Source organism: Falco peregrinus, chromosome 3, assembly GCF_023634155.1.
Source record: "Falco peregrinus isolate bFalPer1 chromosome 3, bFalPer1.pri, whole genome shotgun sequence".
In the NCBI taxonomy this organism is placed as follows: domain Eukaryota; kingdom Metazoa; phylum Chordata; class Aves; order Falconiformes; family Falconidae; genus Falco; species Falco peregrinus.
The window spans coordinates 13,151,229-13,166,479 of record NC_073723.1 but is presented as its reverse complement, the minus strand read 5'-3'; the positions used below and the strand labels follow the sequence as shown (position 1 = coordinate 13,166,479).

The 15,251-nt window shown below is 44.3% G+C and overlaps 1 protein-coding gene across 1 annotated transcript; it reads right to left on the bottom strand.

Moving 5' to 3' along the window:
- Positions 1-245: 245 nt before the first annotated feature.
- On the bottom strand, positions 246-4,388 carry LOC101916359 (prostate stem cell antigen-like). The gene is made up of 3 exons (XM_055800947.1): positions 4,291-4,388; positions 2,307-2,411; positions 246-696 (listed from the first exon to the last, which is right to left on the bottom strand). The coding sequence occupies exons 1-3, from the start codon at positions 4,340-4,342 to the stop codon at positions 485-487; spliced, it is 369 nt and encodes a 122-aa protein (XP_055656922.1). The 5' UTR covers positions 4,343-4,388; the 3' UTR covers positions 246-484.
- Between the last annotated feature and the right edge of the window lie 10,863 nt (positions 4,389-15,251).

The following is a 15,251-nucleotide window of genomic DNA, read 5'->3' as shown; positions in this document are numbered from 1 at the left end:
ATTGCTCTTCACGGGCTTCCTTGGGGTATGTGCCCTCCACAGTTTGTCATAGGCCAGAGCCCCTCAAGCTTTAGAGGTACAGTTGCCACCTCTGTTCTGCTCTGTGATGGCACCTCTCAGCACATACCATCATTACACAGCAATGGCCAAGACCAAACATTGGCCAGACATGCAACACACCTACCTGCAGTTGCTGCTGGGTGCAGAAGTACATGACTAAGTGATATGCAGGTAACACGCTCACACTTGCTTCAGAAATAAGTATATTTTAGGCGTTATGCAGATAGTATGAACACATGTTTTCTTATCTGGTAACACTACAACAATACAATAACAGTAATAAAGAAGCTATCATACGGCAAAGATCTACCATCAGCTCCAGGGATGCGACGTGCCCAACAAACCACCATTGCTCTCAGTTACAATTTCTGTTACAGGCGGGGTGCTCCAAGACTTTTGAGGTCATGGAATTCCTCTTTGGTCCTCACAGTCTGATGTTCAGGAAGGTCCAGAGCACGCTGGCTGCTATCCCTGCTGCCATCCCATAGCTGCACCTCACACTGCCTGCTGCATTGGCATTGCAGAGGTCGCTGCTGCAGCAGGAGATATTCCTGCTGCCTCTGCTGAAGTCCTGATAGGACTCACTACATGACGAGTCGCAGCCCTTGTTGATGATTTTGATGAACCCTATGATCTCTGGAAGGAAAGTAGGACCATTACTACATGGACTCAAGGCAAGGCAAGCAAAGCTTCATGGAACTGAATAATGAGATGTTATTCTTATCTGAGCTCACTTGGAAAAAAAAGCATGAGTGGTTCCAAACAGCTGCATGGTTTACTCTAGCACGTTGTATTTTTGAGGTGTCAGCAGTGGGGGAAGAGTTTCAGCCACAGGTGTTTGCTTAAGGCAGTGTACTCCACAGCACAGTTCTCGGGGGTTTCTAAACCAGCACCAACTACAGAAATTCTAATAATTTAATTAATAATGAAAGTAGCCATTGACACCTCCCCAGGGGAGCCTAAGCTACTAATGGATGAGGAGCAAGCATGTGGGTAATCTTTCCTCGTATCCCATATATCTTCGTTGCACAGAGACTTTGAACACCCAGGGAAGTTATGGAAACATGGCTATCCCCATTTCACAGATGAAAGAGCTATTGTTTGATTTGTTTCTGAGAGGCACAGCCTTTTTTTCTGTGGCTGGTTGATACTGAGTAACCTCTGGTTACCAGCAGATTACAGTCTGCGTGAGATCTCCTGATCTTGCACCACCTATTCTGGACACCAAGCCTTTGACAGATGCAAATTCAGTGTATAGGGCCAGGGGATTATACAATGTGTTTGCTCTCCTGCATGTGAATGCATGGTCATGGGTTTGCTTAATTTCCAACAAGAACAATAGCTACTGGAAGTATTACGTTTACTGCCTATTAGATACAAGTTTGGGCATGCCAGTGATGGGGTTTGTGCCCCAGCTCTAAGAGCAACTGAGCTGTCACCACAGATCTGGACAAGGCAAACATTTTTTTGCCCAATCTATAATGGGAGAATTAAGTCATAATCTGTTAAAGGAGTTTACCCAGAGACACACAGATGGCTGCATTCAGAGCTGGCTGTAGATGGGCCTAGGTGAAACTATGTCCTTTTCACTGAATTCACCTAAAGTCAGCTCTGTCATTGAATGCTCCTAACTTCATGACTAGTTTTCACCAGACTCAGCCCCTCACATTTTAATTCATGTTCCATTTTTTTTTCAAAGCCATAAACTTAACTATTGCCCTTGAAAAAAAATTAGTTTTGGTGTTATTAAAGAGAAATAAACCTAATTTTGTACAGGTGAGAGACATTTGTAGGTATTTGCAATGTCAAATGCAGCTGCACCCTCTTGAGATTCTTTCCCGGTACTGGCATTGTACTGGCCATATTGCTCAGTTTTTAGCATGATCTAGTGGCAAACACCGAGGAATTTATGGGGTACAGCATGCTCATGTTAATATGACTGTAATCACACCTTCATTGTCAGTGTGGGGAGAGGACTTGGTGACAGCCAGCATCATTACCAGAAGACCAGCTATCACTAAGGGATAAACATTTTTCTTCTGTCATTTCTACTTAACATGAAAGTCATCTGAAACCTCCCTTATCACCTTTTCTTCCAAGATGGCTTTTCTCTTCCTGCTGCACACTGAGCTTTGCTGGCCCACACCAGCTGGCATATCTAGAATCAGGCTTGGACACCTGAGGCTCGGACCACACCTGGCTCTAACGTCATGACTAAGATATTGCCCACCCCTACTTTGCCTTACTGATCACATCTGTCTTGCACATTTCCGTAGTCTTGCAGTCCACTTTCTTCTGACAGTTGGAGTTTCTCAGCTGCCATGTGCAGCTGTAACACTGCAAAGAAGAACCTGAAAAAGACCAGGAAGGGTTATAAGAAATTGAAGCTCTCCAGGGAACTCGACTTAGGGCTTGCACTGGGAAACAGGACCATTCCTGTGGGTCCTCAAGGGAAGACAGCACCTCTGTTATTGGGAAAACAATGTTTTTTTCTGGTTTTGCTAGAGAATAGTATGCTTGCTTGGAGTGAGGGTCAAGTTTTGCAGGTGCTGAAGATGTTTCAGCTGCAGACATTGCAGCGAGGGAGCAAAAAGAGACCAGCTGGGTAGCTGGTCTCATTGACTGGTCTCATCAGTCAATAGGAAGTACTTCTTCCTCTGTGTTTGGGATGCCTATCTCCGTTCCTGTCTGGAACAAGCTCTTGGTGATATTCACACCTCCTGAACTGAGATGAAGGCATGAAGCCCCCAGGAGGACAGGCTGATATTTTTTGTCTGCTTCTGAGCCTTATGCTGAGGCATTGCCAGGGTTGGATGAAAGAAGGAAAGCCCAGAGGGAAGAGGGGGTGAAGGTGGGATGGAGTAGGCCATTTGCAAGGTCTCTTCCAGCCTGTTGTCTCAGTTTGACCAGCCTGTGGCATGTTCTCTCCATCACCCCCTCTTAAAAAGCAAGGTGAAAACATGGCTTTCACCTCCCTCTGAAATTCAGGTCACCACGTGTTTCCAGCCCCTTATGGACATGCCACTCTATGGGGGTTACAAGTCAGTGCTGTTAACATCTGCTGTGCTGCTATGCCCATCAAGCAAAGGCAGAATAAACATTGCAGCTTACAGGTGTCTAGCCATGATTAAAAATATTCCCCAGAGGAGTGAAAGCATTGTGCAATTACCTGTTCCTATTACCCACCTGTGCCCCAGGGCATCAGTGGAGCCTTGCAAGTGTGAGAGTTAACGTACAGATATATAGATATGTACGTACTTTAAACTCATGACCACCAGGCTTGTATCATGAATACCTCAAGTCAATACCCTAATGCCTAAAATACTCTTCTAGGACACAGAAAAGCCCTATTTAGAAATCAGTGTTATTCAGAGCAGGAACAAGAAGTGATTTGAGGCACTTGGTCTCCCTCTGTCCAAGCCATTCTGGTACAAATGACTGATGTAGCCATAGAGGCAAGGAGCCAAACCCCAGTTTGCCTGTAATGCTATACTCTGCTTTCACATTTAATGCAATGACAGTTAAACTTCAGAGCACTCTAATGGAATCTGGCAGAGGAAAAGGTCTGGCCAGGACTGTACAAGACCCTTCCCAGCCTGTTCTTCAGCATCTTCTGCTGAGAAACATTTCTGCTCAGATCTGCTTCTTCTGTTGTCTGGTAAATAGGGAAGAGCTCACTTAAAACCGCTTCTTCCCATGGAGGTTAGAAAAACCTGATGGTGTCCAAATTCCACCCATCCAGTTTATAAAATAACATGCCATGGCATTCTGCCTTTTTCTGTCCCATTAAAATTCTGACAATTTGTGGGGCCACTTCTGAAATGAAGACTCAGAAAACAAGTTGGAACAAAACTTACCTTTGCAGAAATGTTGCAATTTTGATAGCCTGGGAAGAAGAAAATTAATCCTCCCACCCCACTTAAAAAAAACCCTACATACACATAACTATATCGTTTGGCTTAAATAACTTTGATTTCAACTATGTTCAGTTTTCTATAGGATTTATCTTTCTTGGGAGCTGCTCTGCCCAGCACTAGGATCACACCATCAGCAGGGTGGGGCTGCATTTTTTCCATGCAACACCCAGGACATCCTATCAAAAAGCAAATGTCTTCATACGACAACTATGTCAGCATTTCTTTCCTCACTGCCAAACCCCATCATTAGTTTTTTCTCCCAACTGAAGATCTGCTGGAGGGGATGTGGGACAGACTCTCCATGCTGTCTTACCTGAGTCCAAGCACAGAACTGCTCCTAGCAGGAGGACAAGGAAAATCTTCATTTTGGAACAGCCTCTCTTGTGGTGAATACGTTTTTTTTTTCCCTTGCGGGGCAGTTTATATAATGTGGGAGGTGACAATTGGGCATGCCCAGTAGGTCAACCTGTGAAGGCACTTGAGCGAGGCTGCCCACTGGACCAAGGAAGGGCTTGGTTTGTGGTGGTGGTATTTGTGTTAAGTGCCTCTCCTACCTGACTGCAACTTTCAGAGCTACCAGCAGGTCCCCTCAGCCACTACATCCTCCCCTCCTACCCTTGGGCAAAGTGTTCATATGGGTGGAAAAAAATCCAAATTCTTTAGAACAAGGCTGGCCTTACGCATTTCACCGGAGCCAGTGAGGCTGCGGTTGCACCCTGTGAACAGGGCTCTCCACTCCCATTACTATCCTGAGTGGAGCTGTTGTATTTAAATCAAGGACGAAATGTTCTTTTAATAAACATCTTCAGCGATTTATCTGCATGTGTGAGTCCCTCTGTGGCACTTGTGGCATGTGGCTGCAAGGTATGTGGGCATATTACAGTGCTTTGGCCTCTTTCAGGTATCCAAGTGCTTATTTGCCTTTATTATTATCTGTATTATCTGTAGTCTAATAAAAGGCAATGTCCAATTAATTTTTTTTTTATGTGTCTTGAAACCAAAGGGACTTTTTGATGGTTTTGTTTGGTATTGTTTTTATCTGCTATGTCTGTACCACGGCATGCTTCTCTTTAGCTGGCGGTCTCTCCACTATAGGCTGGGTGCAGTTTTGACACTTCAACCCACATCAGCTTGTACTGTAAACAATTCAGGCTTGTCACAGAAATGCCACTTCTCAGAGATGAGGGTGAGTTCAGCCACATTCCAAAGTGAAGTGCAAATGTTTGCTTTTGTGCGTTGATTGAAGATCTCTCCCATTCCTCACATCCTTTGACCACTTCTCAGTACACACTGGTGTGAAATAAAACAGGCCTTTCTGCCAAATTCTATTTGCCATGGTTTCTTGCTTTATTTAGGGTTTTTCTGAAATTTCAGGAACTTAGCACTTTGCAGTAATAGCCTTCACAGATCTGGTCTCACGCAGTTTAGCTCTTGGGACACCAGGTACTATTTCAAATTGAAAGGAAGGTGTGCGGGTGTGTTGCTGGATCATTGCTCTTGATCATTGGCTGTGGGATGAGTAATGGAGGGTCAGCTGGACTAAGTCTGCTGAAGTTAATGACATTTCCCTGATTTACACCAGTGGAGAATTTGGTGAGGGGGTGATTTTGCAAATCGTATTTCTTCTGTGGATATCTTAAGTGCTTCCCCTTGGACTCTTGAACTTCTGTTTAAAAAGAAAAAAACCAAACAAAACCAAGCCAATGCATTCTTTCTGCATCTATTGACTTTTGCTTCATCACATTTTTTCAGATCATTTCACTTATAACCAAGGTTCTCAAAATCTGCTGTTCCTTATTCAGAGATATTTAAGGCTACTTTTTAAATCCCCAGTGATTTCCCCTGTAGGGTTTGGTTCCTTGTGTTAGGGAGGAATATGGACAAGGGGAAAGTCTGATGGTCACCCCATCAAATCCACCCAGGCCGTGAATTAAGTATTTCTTCTTTGAACAGCTCACCGATAAACACAAGGGAGTGCTCTTTTCATCCTCAGCAGCCTGACTTGCTGCTAGTCTAACCCTCCTAGCACTAGTATTTCCTTTTATTCTTTTTCTAACAGTATCAGCGCTGCCAGCGAAGACCAGGACCCATGGTACTGTGAAAGAGGGGCACACAGCTCAGAGTCTGTCCCTGCCCCAGTCCTGCTTGGCTGCAGCCCCAGGCTGTGTGAAAGCCCAGAAATTCCTGGATCCTTACACCAGTTGTTGCTTCCCACAACTCTGGGAAAAAACAAAGCTGTTTTTTTTGAACATTGGTGTGCAGCTCCTGTTTGACTCCTGAAGATGGCAGACGTGCCCTGTTATAATTATTACACACACATTTACATGCAGTTGTCCATAGGATTGTGAGTGCATGGTGTTTTTTTATTTTCCTGATGTTATAAAATCCCCAGTTTGTCTAACCGCATGAAAAAGACCATCTATTTCCCCTGGGAATCTAAGAATGTCTACAAATCACTTGTGGGTTTGTCTTTTTTTTTTTAATACTATTCCATGCTGTCACTGCAGATTCCTGATAGATATGTATGGAGCTTTCTTTTGAGGAGGGAGGGAAAGAGGACTTGATTATTTGCTCTGCCCTGGTCACCTGCCTGGTGTCAGGCTGGGAAGGTGCTGGCTGATTGTGGTACACAGCAGGGTGTCACAGATCGTATTGAGGCGCTGCATAACTGTGGTGGGCATGAGCTGGAAATCTGAGGACAAAAGGGGCAACAGGTGCAAAGGTGCCTGGGAAGTCTGGACAGAGGTACTGAGTGTCTCTGAAGGCAAAAGAAAGTTGCTTCTACTTCCTGAGCTGTGGCAACCATTTTGTTAGGTGGTCTGAAGAGTCTGTAGGGAAGCCTGCAAGATGACAAAGATAACGTATTAAGACTTCAATCGCAGACTGCCTTTTTTGTGGGGATGTCTTTTATGAATAAAAGAGAAAAAAAACCAATGAACAAACAAAAAAACCAAACCCAGAACCGAACCTGGCAAAGAGGAAACTAAGATGAAGTTCCACGCACCCATCCAAGCTCCTGAATGAATTGTAGTCCTTGAAAGAGCTGGATCATCAGAGAATCCTGCAGAGTATCCAGCCTTTGAGCTCAGAGGTCTAACACCTTCTTGGATGCTTTAGTTCAAGCCAGAATTAAGTGCAAGAACAAGAGGAGCCTTTCTGCAAGGCTGCCTGGCCCTGAAGAGAAGTGACTGTGTTGCTTGGTCAGCATGAACATGGCTTGCAGCTCCTTCTCAGAATGTTCTGAAGTACTTGTGTGGAGGTTGCAATGGGCTGCAGAGGGAACCTTCCCGATTTTTCCACTCCTGGAAGGTGTTTGGTACATGTGCAGTGAATGAGCTGGTGAGTAAATGTCTGCAGTGATGTCTGCAAATCTACTCAGGCTGCGTCGATGTGGGAGGTATGATAAGGGATTTTAGTGGCCACTTTTAGGCATTGAAATGGGAATTTCTAACAGCTGCACAGCTGTGTTCCTGGGAATGTAAGCAGCCTCAGGAGCATTAGCTGTCCCAAGTCAGAATGGGTGGGGAATAAATGAGACTGGGTCACTAGAAGGCAGTAGGGGAAATAGCATTACAGATTCGTAAAAGGGAAGCATGGTTCCTAAATGAGGCATGTGATTGGATTGATAGGAAGACAGATAGATAAGGGGAGAGAAAGATTTAAAAATGAGTAGATACACAGATATCTACAGAGATGGATGGAGGAGCTAGAGTCCTGTGCACCCTCTTCTAACCGTACGTTTACAGGCAGGATTTGCTCTGCTTGTGACAAAAGGCCACAGTATGTCCCCTATCTCAGCCTAAAGTATTTCTCACCGAGCTCCCAGCTGTTTTCCACTCTCCTCTGCACACGCCTTGGGATGGACAGGCATGATGCTTGCCTGGCAGCAGAAAATATGATTCCTGCTGCTCCAGCACTGTCCTTGACTGCCAGCACAGACAGGCTCCAGCTGCTACATTGGTAGATGTTTAACACTTGGTTCATGTCATGGTCTAGCTTACACTACAAGGATTTACATCTAGGTTTACTGTTCAAGTGAGCTTGAGAGCACGTGAAGGCAAGGCTAGGCTGCCTGAGACACCTTCTGAAGTCCAGCAGCAGAAACTGAGCTGTCATTAAGAGCAGAACATTGAGCAAAGACGGAGTAGTCGTGGGGTCTCTGCCACTGGGCTGCTGACGGACCCTTGGCACATGCCTTCCCTTCTTTGTGTCTCTTCTTCCTCTAATGACAAATAAGGCTCATGACTCCTGCATCACAAGGGAAATGTTTTGAGATCCGTGGGTGCAAACAAGTACAACCAACAAACGTTATAAAGGTTTAATAAGCAAAGAGCCTGTTCGACCTTGAGTATTTCTACAAGAGTCCTGGCGCAGACCCAAACATCCTCATTCCGGATTTGATATTTCCGACGCTAGCCTGACCAGCCTTGAAGAAAAAGTTCACCTTGACATCACACGTGTTCTTGCTGACAACCATGAAATCAATGCATTGCTGCAAATTAATCCCACCATGGTGCTGATCTTGTCTGCGGAGCAAAGTGTAGATGGACAAGATTCTGAAGGCCGTAGGGGTTGGAGATTCCCATACGGTGGTGCTGTTGCTACGTTGCTGGTGCAGAGACCTCGTTGTGTGGGAAAAGCCCAGATTGTTTGTTTAAAATCTCAGCAACTGCAGAGCATCAAAAATGCATATGACATTTTTTTTGTTATTTTGCTAATTGCTAAGCGCTTTTGGTTGTAAAAGACTCGGAGCATGGGATCCCTGCCAGCTTCTGCTGGCGATGCCTCGCACATCTCCGAGCTGTTTGCAGGAAAAAAGGAGTGCATTGTCCTATGCCTATGCTTTGGAGTTGGCTGAAATGTGGGGAAAGTAGTCTGTGCTATGACCACAAAGTAGTTCTCAGCTTGCTCTGCCGTTACAAAACACTTCCTCACCCTCTCGAATACTAGGTGTTGCAGTTTCTGTGGACAGATGTAGCAAAAGGTAGTTTGAAATACCAGACGAAAACATGACTTTCCTGAGGTCACACAACAGGGCGACATCAGTCCTCAGACCAGGACCCTCAAGCACTTTAACTGCTTCCTAGTCTACGTCCTTTTCATTCCATCAGGAAAATGCTTTAACTGCTCTGGCCCCTATAAAAGACCAAAGAATATCGATGGGAAAACACTTGAGATTTCCAGTCCAGCTGCTGCAGGTCAAAAAGGGTAGACCTGACAGCTGGAAACACCAAGCCCCATACAGGACCAGCAGGGACAATTGCTCCTCATGTGCCAGTGCACTCAATGCGTGACCACTTAAGGTCCCTCCTTTGTCATAGAATTATAATATCATTTAGGTTAGAAAAGAACTTTAAGATCATTGAATCCAACCATCAACCCAGGACTACCAAGTCCACCACTAAACCATGTCCCTAAGCATCAGGTCTACAATGTCTTTAAAATACCTCCAGGGATGACCACCCAACCACTTCCCTGGGCAGCCTGTTCCAAGGTTTGATAACCCTTCCATTAACAAATTTTTCCTAATATCCAGTCTAAACCTCCCCGGCTGCAAACTGAGGCCATTTCCTCCTCTCATCCTATTGCTTGTTACTTGGGAGAAGAGACCAACTCCACCTCACCACAACCTCCTTTCAGGCAGTTGTAGAGGGCAATAAGGTCTCCCCTCAGCCTCCTTTTCTGCGGGCTAATCAACCCCAATTCCCTCAACCACTCCTCATCAGACTTGTGCTCCAGACCCTTCCCCAGCTTTGTTGCCCATCTCTGGACACGTTCCAGCACCACAATGTCTTTCTTGTAGTGATGGGCCCAAAACTGAACACAGGGTTCAAGATGTGACCTCACCAGTGCTGAGTACGGGGGGACGATCACTTTCAGATCACTGATAGAGATATTAAACAGAACCGGCCCCAGCACTGAGCCCTGGGGAACACCACTTGTGATGGGCCACCAACTGGATTTAACTCCATTCACCACCACTCTTTGGGCCTGGCCATCCAGCCAGTATTTTTATCCAGTGAAGAGGACACATGTCCAAGCTATAAGCAGCCAGTTTCTCCAGGAGAATGACGTGGGAGACAGTGTCAAAGGCTTTGTTAAAGTCTAGGTAGACACCATCCACAGCCTTTCCCTCATCTATTAAGCATGTCATCTTGCCATAGAAGGAGATGAGCTTAGCCAAGCAGGACCTGTCTTTCATGAACTCATGCTGACTGGCCTTGATCACCTGGTTGTCCTGTACATGCCACATGATGGCCCTCAGGATCATTAGCTCCATAACCTTCCCTGGCACGAAGGTCCACTGATAAATGATGGAAAATGGCTTGGTGAGCACTTCTGCCAGTTCCCTCAGCACTCATGGGTGATCACATCCATCCCCATAAACCTGCGTGTGTCTAAGTGCTGTAGCAGGTGGTTAATCATTCCCCCCCCCCCCCCCCCCCCCCGAATTATGGGGGCTTCATTCTGCTCCCCATTCCTGCCTTCCAGCTCAGGTGGCTGGGTACTTGGAGAAGAAATGGTCTTACTGATACAAGAGTTATTTACTTTAAAAAAAAAGAAAAAAAGAGGGAAAACCAAAAAAGTAAATATATATAGTGAAAATCAAGAGAGAATTTGAAAAACAGAGAATGTTAGTTAAATCCTTAGAAACAGTTAACAAAACATGGCCTTGGAAGAAGGAAGAGACACCATAAATATGTCAAGCTGGGGCACAAGATAAGCTCAAGGAGAACCAAAAGGTTAATGAGACTGAAGAGAAATTTACTGGAACTATGTGTGAACTATCCTAATTAGCATTCTAAAAGAACCACTCTAGAGCAAAGAGCCCCCTACTAACCAAACCCCCTCCCCACAGAACAATCTTTTAAAAAAGAACACTATACCTTTAAGTGGAGAAGAGACTTGCAAGAATGAATGAGAATTAAGTGTGACTGTACAATCTTTCAAAGTGTATAAAAAGTTCTGCTCTGTGTTGGGTGTGTTAGCTTTGCGGATCACCACTTAACACCCACCTCTGCGCAGACATGCAATAAGCAAATTCTCAGCTGTGTGTGGATGGGCTCTTGCACACTGGGTGATGAGCCCAGATTTGGGATAACATTACTATTAAAGACTGAGGCAAAAAAGGCATTAAGTACCTCAGCCTTTTCCCCAGCCTTTGTTACTATGTTCCCTCCCTCAACCCAATAAAGGATGGAGATTTTCCTTGGTCCTCCTGTTGTTGCTAATGTATTTATAGAAACATGTTTTACTGTCTTTTACAGCAGTAGCCAGATCAAGTTCCAGTTGGGCTTTGGCCCTTCTAATTTTCTCCCTGCATAACCTCATGACGTCCTCCTGAGTTGCCTGCCCCTTCTTCCAAAGGTCATAAACTCTCCTTTTCTGCCTTTATTGTCCTCATTTAGAGGCCAGTACTCATGGGTGGTACTGAACACAGCTTGGGGAAGAAACCAGCACAGGAGCTCAGTTTATGGTCTCATGTATGGGGAAAGCATTTTCTTGAGGGAACGTATTTGTCAGGGCTGTCTTGTGACTTCTTGTGAATTTGTTGATAAATTTTTTCCTGGGGTAGGGGAATGAAGCTAGGTTAATTAGCATTGATAATATGCAACTGTAGATTGGCTTCAGGGGCATCAGGTTGGCCGATGTAGATAAGGTGCAGCTGTGGCTGGTTCTGTTAAGTGGTTGAGAGCCAGTGAAGAGAGAGCAGCTAAGGAAGAAGCAGAGAGAGGAAGAAGCAAGAGAAGAGAGCAGCTCCTGAACGAGGTGAGGAAAAGGTAGCAGAGGGACCGTCTTGAAGAGTACGTTGGTATGAGATGGTAAAAGACCTTGTTGCAGCTTGATAGTTTGGAGAGTGCTGCAACAAAATACCATTTTGTTGACTAAGAAAGGTTTTGTAGAAATAATAAAGCTATTTGAAGTTCAGGATGGATTTTGCAATCAAACCTGGGTAGAGAGAACAAGATCAATCTAAAATGGCCAACCTCTGCGGGTTAGGATATGCAATTAAGGTGCAGGAGATACAGAATCAGTCCTTTTAAGTCATGTTTCCCTTTGCTTGAGCAAGTGGTCTATCCACAGATACTGGAATTCAGATTGTACTTGTCTTTGTCCCTCTTCTTAGAACTGTTCCACTTTGTGTTCACCAATTATAAACAAATTGGGCTGGCGAGATGCAGTGTTATGAAGTAATTTGATTTTGATGAATGGCAAATTCTTATTAAAACTGTTTCATTATTTTTTTTTCCTGACTGCTTTATGAAATGCTCCAATGCTTAGGACAGCAGAAGATGAGTAGCACAAACCAGGAGAGGTAGTGGGAATTCTGATTAATATCTGTCATTTCCTCTTGTTTTAACTGTTTAGCTGGAAAATCGATTTGAAAAATCAACCCACAATTTCTTGAAATCATTATGAAAAGGTTTCTTTGCTAAATGTGGTGGATATGCATGGCTCTTTAAAGAGAGGACTTTATTTTGGCTTTATATCCTGTTTTAAGTACTGGCTAGGAGGCTCTTTGGCAAGCAGCACCATGGGAATTAAATTGTTTCTAACTCCAGGCATTGCCCTCCTCTCCTGCCAGTATCTAAGTATTCAAAGTAATCAGTACAGGTGAAAAAAAAAAAAAATCATTACTTCATAGTAATGTTTCTTTGTAAAACTTTGTAAAGAAAAAAAAAAGTAAACTTCATAGTTTCTTTGTTGCATCCTCAAAGTTTCCTTTGGTGTGTCCTTCAGATTACCAGGTTTTAACTGCCTGTATCACACTCTGATTCAGTGATTCTCTGAGATTCTTCCCACATCAGCCACTAATGATGAGCTCAGCTGATGCAATTGGGTTGTTGTATCTGGCCGTACCACCCGGGCCACTCTATGCTTAAGAGAGATCTGGTCAGGAGAGCTTGGGGTGTTGTCCAACTTATCCTAAAGCTGACACCTGTATTTGGTCAGATTGTTCCCCCCAGCTCCATTTGTTGGCTAAATCTCTCCTGACTACAGTGGGAGCTTGGATACTCAGCCCTAAATAGGCTACTACCTTGCAGACGGTTATGTTTTGTCAGATTCTCAACAATAGATGCACACCTGAAAGGGGCCAAAGAAGAAGAAGGAAAAAGAAAGTAGTCATATGGTATGACTCAAAGCTGTTCCCAGCAGTTACATTTTAGGTTTTGTCACTAGAATGAAATCATGCCTCACACATGCCCAGGCAGGAGTCAGTGATCCCTTTCCCTGCTTGACCTTTAGAAATTGCACATCCTGCTTGGCTGTAACCTTTTCAGAGATGCCACAGACCAGAAGCATAGATTTTTTTTTATTTTTTTTTTGTAATCAATACCACAGCCCTGCAGTGAGCGCACAACTTAACTGCCTTCTGCCTCTTCAGCAAAAGCTGTGATGCCAAAGGATAGAGATGGGAATGTACCAGGGACTGAAACAGACCTGGCAGGAGCCAAAAGGAGGAGACAGATTTACAGCCAAACGGATGCATTTTTCTGATGAGCAGCAAAACTGATGAAGCTTAACTTCCCATGCACGTGGACCCTCTGTATGCTAAGTTCCCTCTTTATGTATCATTACCTGTCTTTTGGCTCTCTCCTGTGACTCCTTCCTTTTTCGCTGGATGAAAGGCACCATGTTCAGTGTATGGATTTTCTGACTGGCCAGCTGCTGCTGCTCCTAAGTATGGCTGAGGAGCCAAGATTCCTTTAGTGGAACCACTCATTTGGGTGTTTCTCCTCTGTTTGACTGATTTTCACAATGCCAAGTGTATGTTTAGACTTTTGAGCACTTTTGCCTTGTTGAGTTTGCTTGAACTTAGGCAGGATGAAAGCTAGTCAGAAACGTGGCCAGACTGGTGAACAGATAGAGGGATGGACAGGCAATGCAACTGCATAAGCCATATTTCCATAGACCAGGTTAAGACTGATGGAACTGTAAGAACTGTATCCAAGAGATGACAAAAAACACCCACCACAAACCCAACCCAAAAACCAAAAAGGATAAAACCACCAAAGCAAATGTCAAGAATTTCAAGATAATACCAAGGATGATACAAAATGCTGGCCAGGGAACAGATAAAGAGGTAGTAGGAAAGGTAACGGGTGCTGTTCCTCCCCAGTGGTCCACAAACCCTGTATGGAAGAAAGAGGGTCAGGAGTTCAGGGACAGTCATTTGGATGGTTCACATTGGATGGACCTTGGCTAATTTGTCTTCACTGCACAAAGCAATGTCATGTGCTCTCAGGGGCATAGCAGCCTGGCTTGAATTAGTTTTATATTAATTACTGGAATGATTTTAGCATGAATAAGCAGAGGTTATTTTCAGCAGTAGGACTGATTAGGCATCAGAGAGAATCACCCAGGGAAGTTGTGGGGCTGCTGCCCCTGGTCAGACCAAAGCACCCATCTGGCTCATGTGCTGCCTCTGCCATTGACCCTTAGTGGCCACGCAGGTAAAGATCATAAAAGAAAAAGCCAGAAAAGGTTGCTTTCTTCCCCAATATCCCCTAATTTTTGCTGACTGTGGCTTTATGACTTCATCACCAAGAGGTGGGGTTCACACCATTCTGGTATTTTATGCAAGACTTGTCTTCATGGGTTTTTCCCACCTATTTCTCAGCATTTTGTGGTTTTTGGTGCTAAGATATCCTCTGCAAAACTTTTGCTTATCTTCAGCCTCATATCTGCTCTCTCCAAGTCTAAAAAATCTCGGTACTTTTTCCTCCCTGGCCACATTTTCTAGACCACTGCTGACTGTTTTTACTTCTCTCTGGATGAGCTCCAATGGGTACATCTTCTTGCTGAGGTCTTCAGCTCAAGGTTGGAAGCCTTTTTGGAAAGCAGATCTTTGCCAAATGTGAGTTGTTGCTTTCAGAGCGGTGCCCGTGGGGTTAATATAAGTTCTGCAGGAACTGAGGCAATGTGGTCTGCTGTTTTCTTCTGGCCATTCATTCCTGAAGCCATGGCAACCTCTTAAAAAATTCCACAGACAAAGTGATAAACATGTGCTTTGAAAAGCATTGCCTATATCTCTCTTAGTAAATTAAATATCTTTGTAAGGTTTGGTTTGTTTTGTGTTTTTTTTATTATTTGGTTTTGGGTTTGTTTTTTAATTATTACTTTTGCCACTGAGATGAATGAGCAAGAAATTGCTGTGCAAATATGGCAAGTTTTCTTACCCTCCAAAGTATAAGGACTGCATCAAAGCTATTGGAAATAGTCCCTGGCCCATACTAACTTCTAACTGTACAGAAGTTTTTTGGGACAATG

Excerpts from the sequence above, each read along its gene's own strand:
- LOC101916359 (XM_055800947.1), bottom strand. The coding sequence starts at position 4,342 with ATGAAGATTTTCCTTGTCCTCCTGCTAGGAGCAGTTCTGTGCTTGGAC. Across the intron at positions 2,412-4,290 it reads AGTTCTGTGCTTGGACTCAG|GTTCTTCTTTGCAGTGTTAC; the intron begins GTAAGACAGCAT and ends GGTCTTTTTCAG. Across the intron at positions 697-2,306 it reads GTGCAAGACAGATGTGATCA|AGATCATAGGGTTCATCAAA; the intron begins GTAAGGCAAAGT and ends CTTTCCTTCCAG.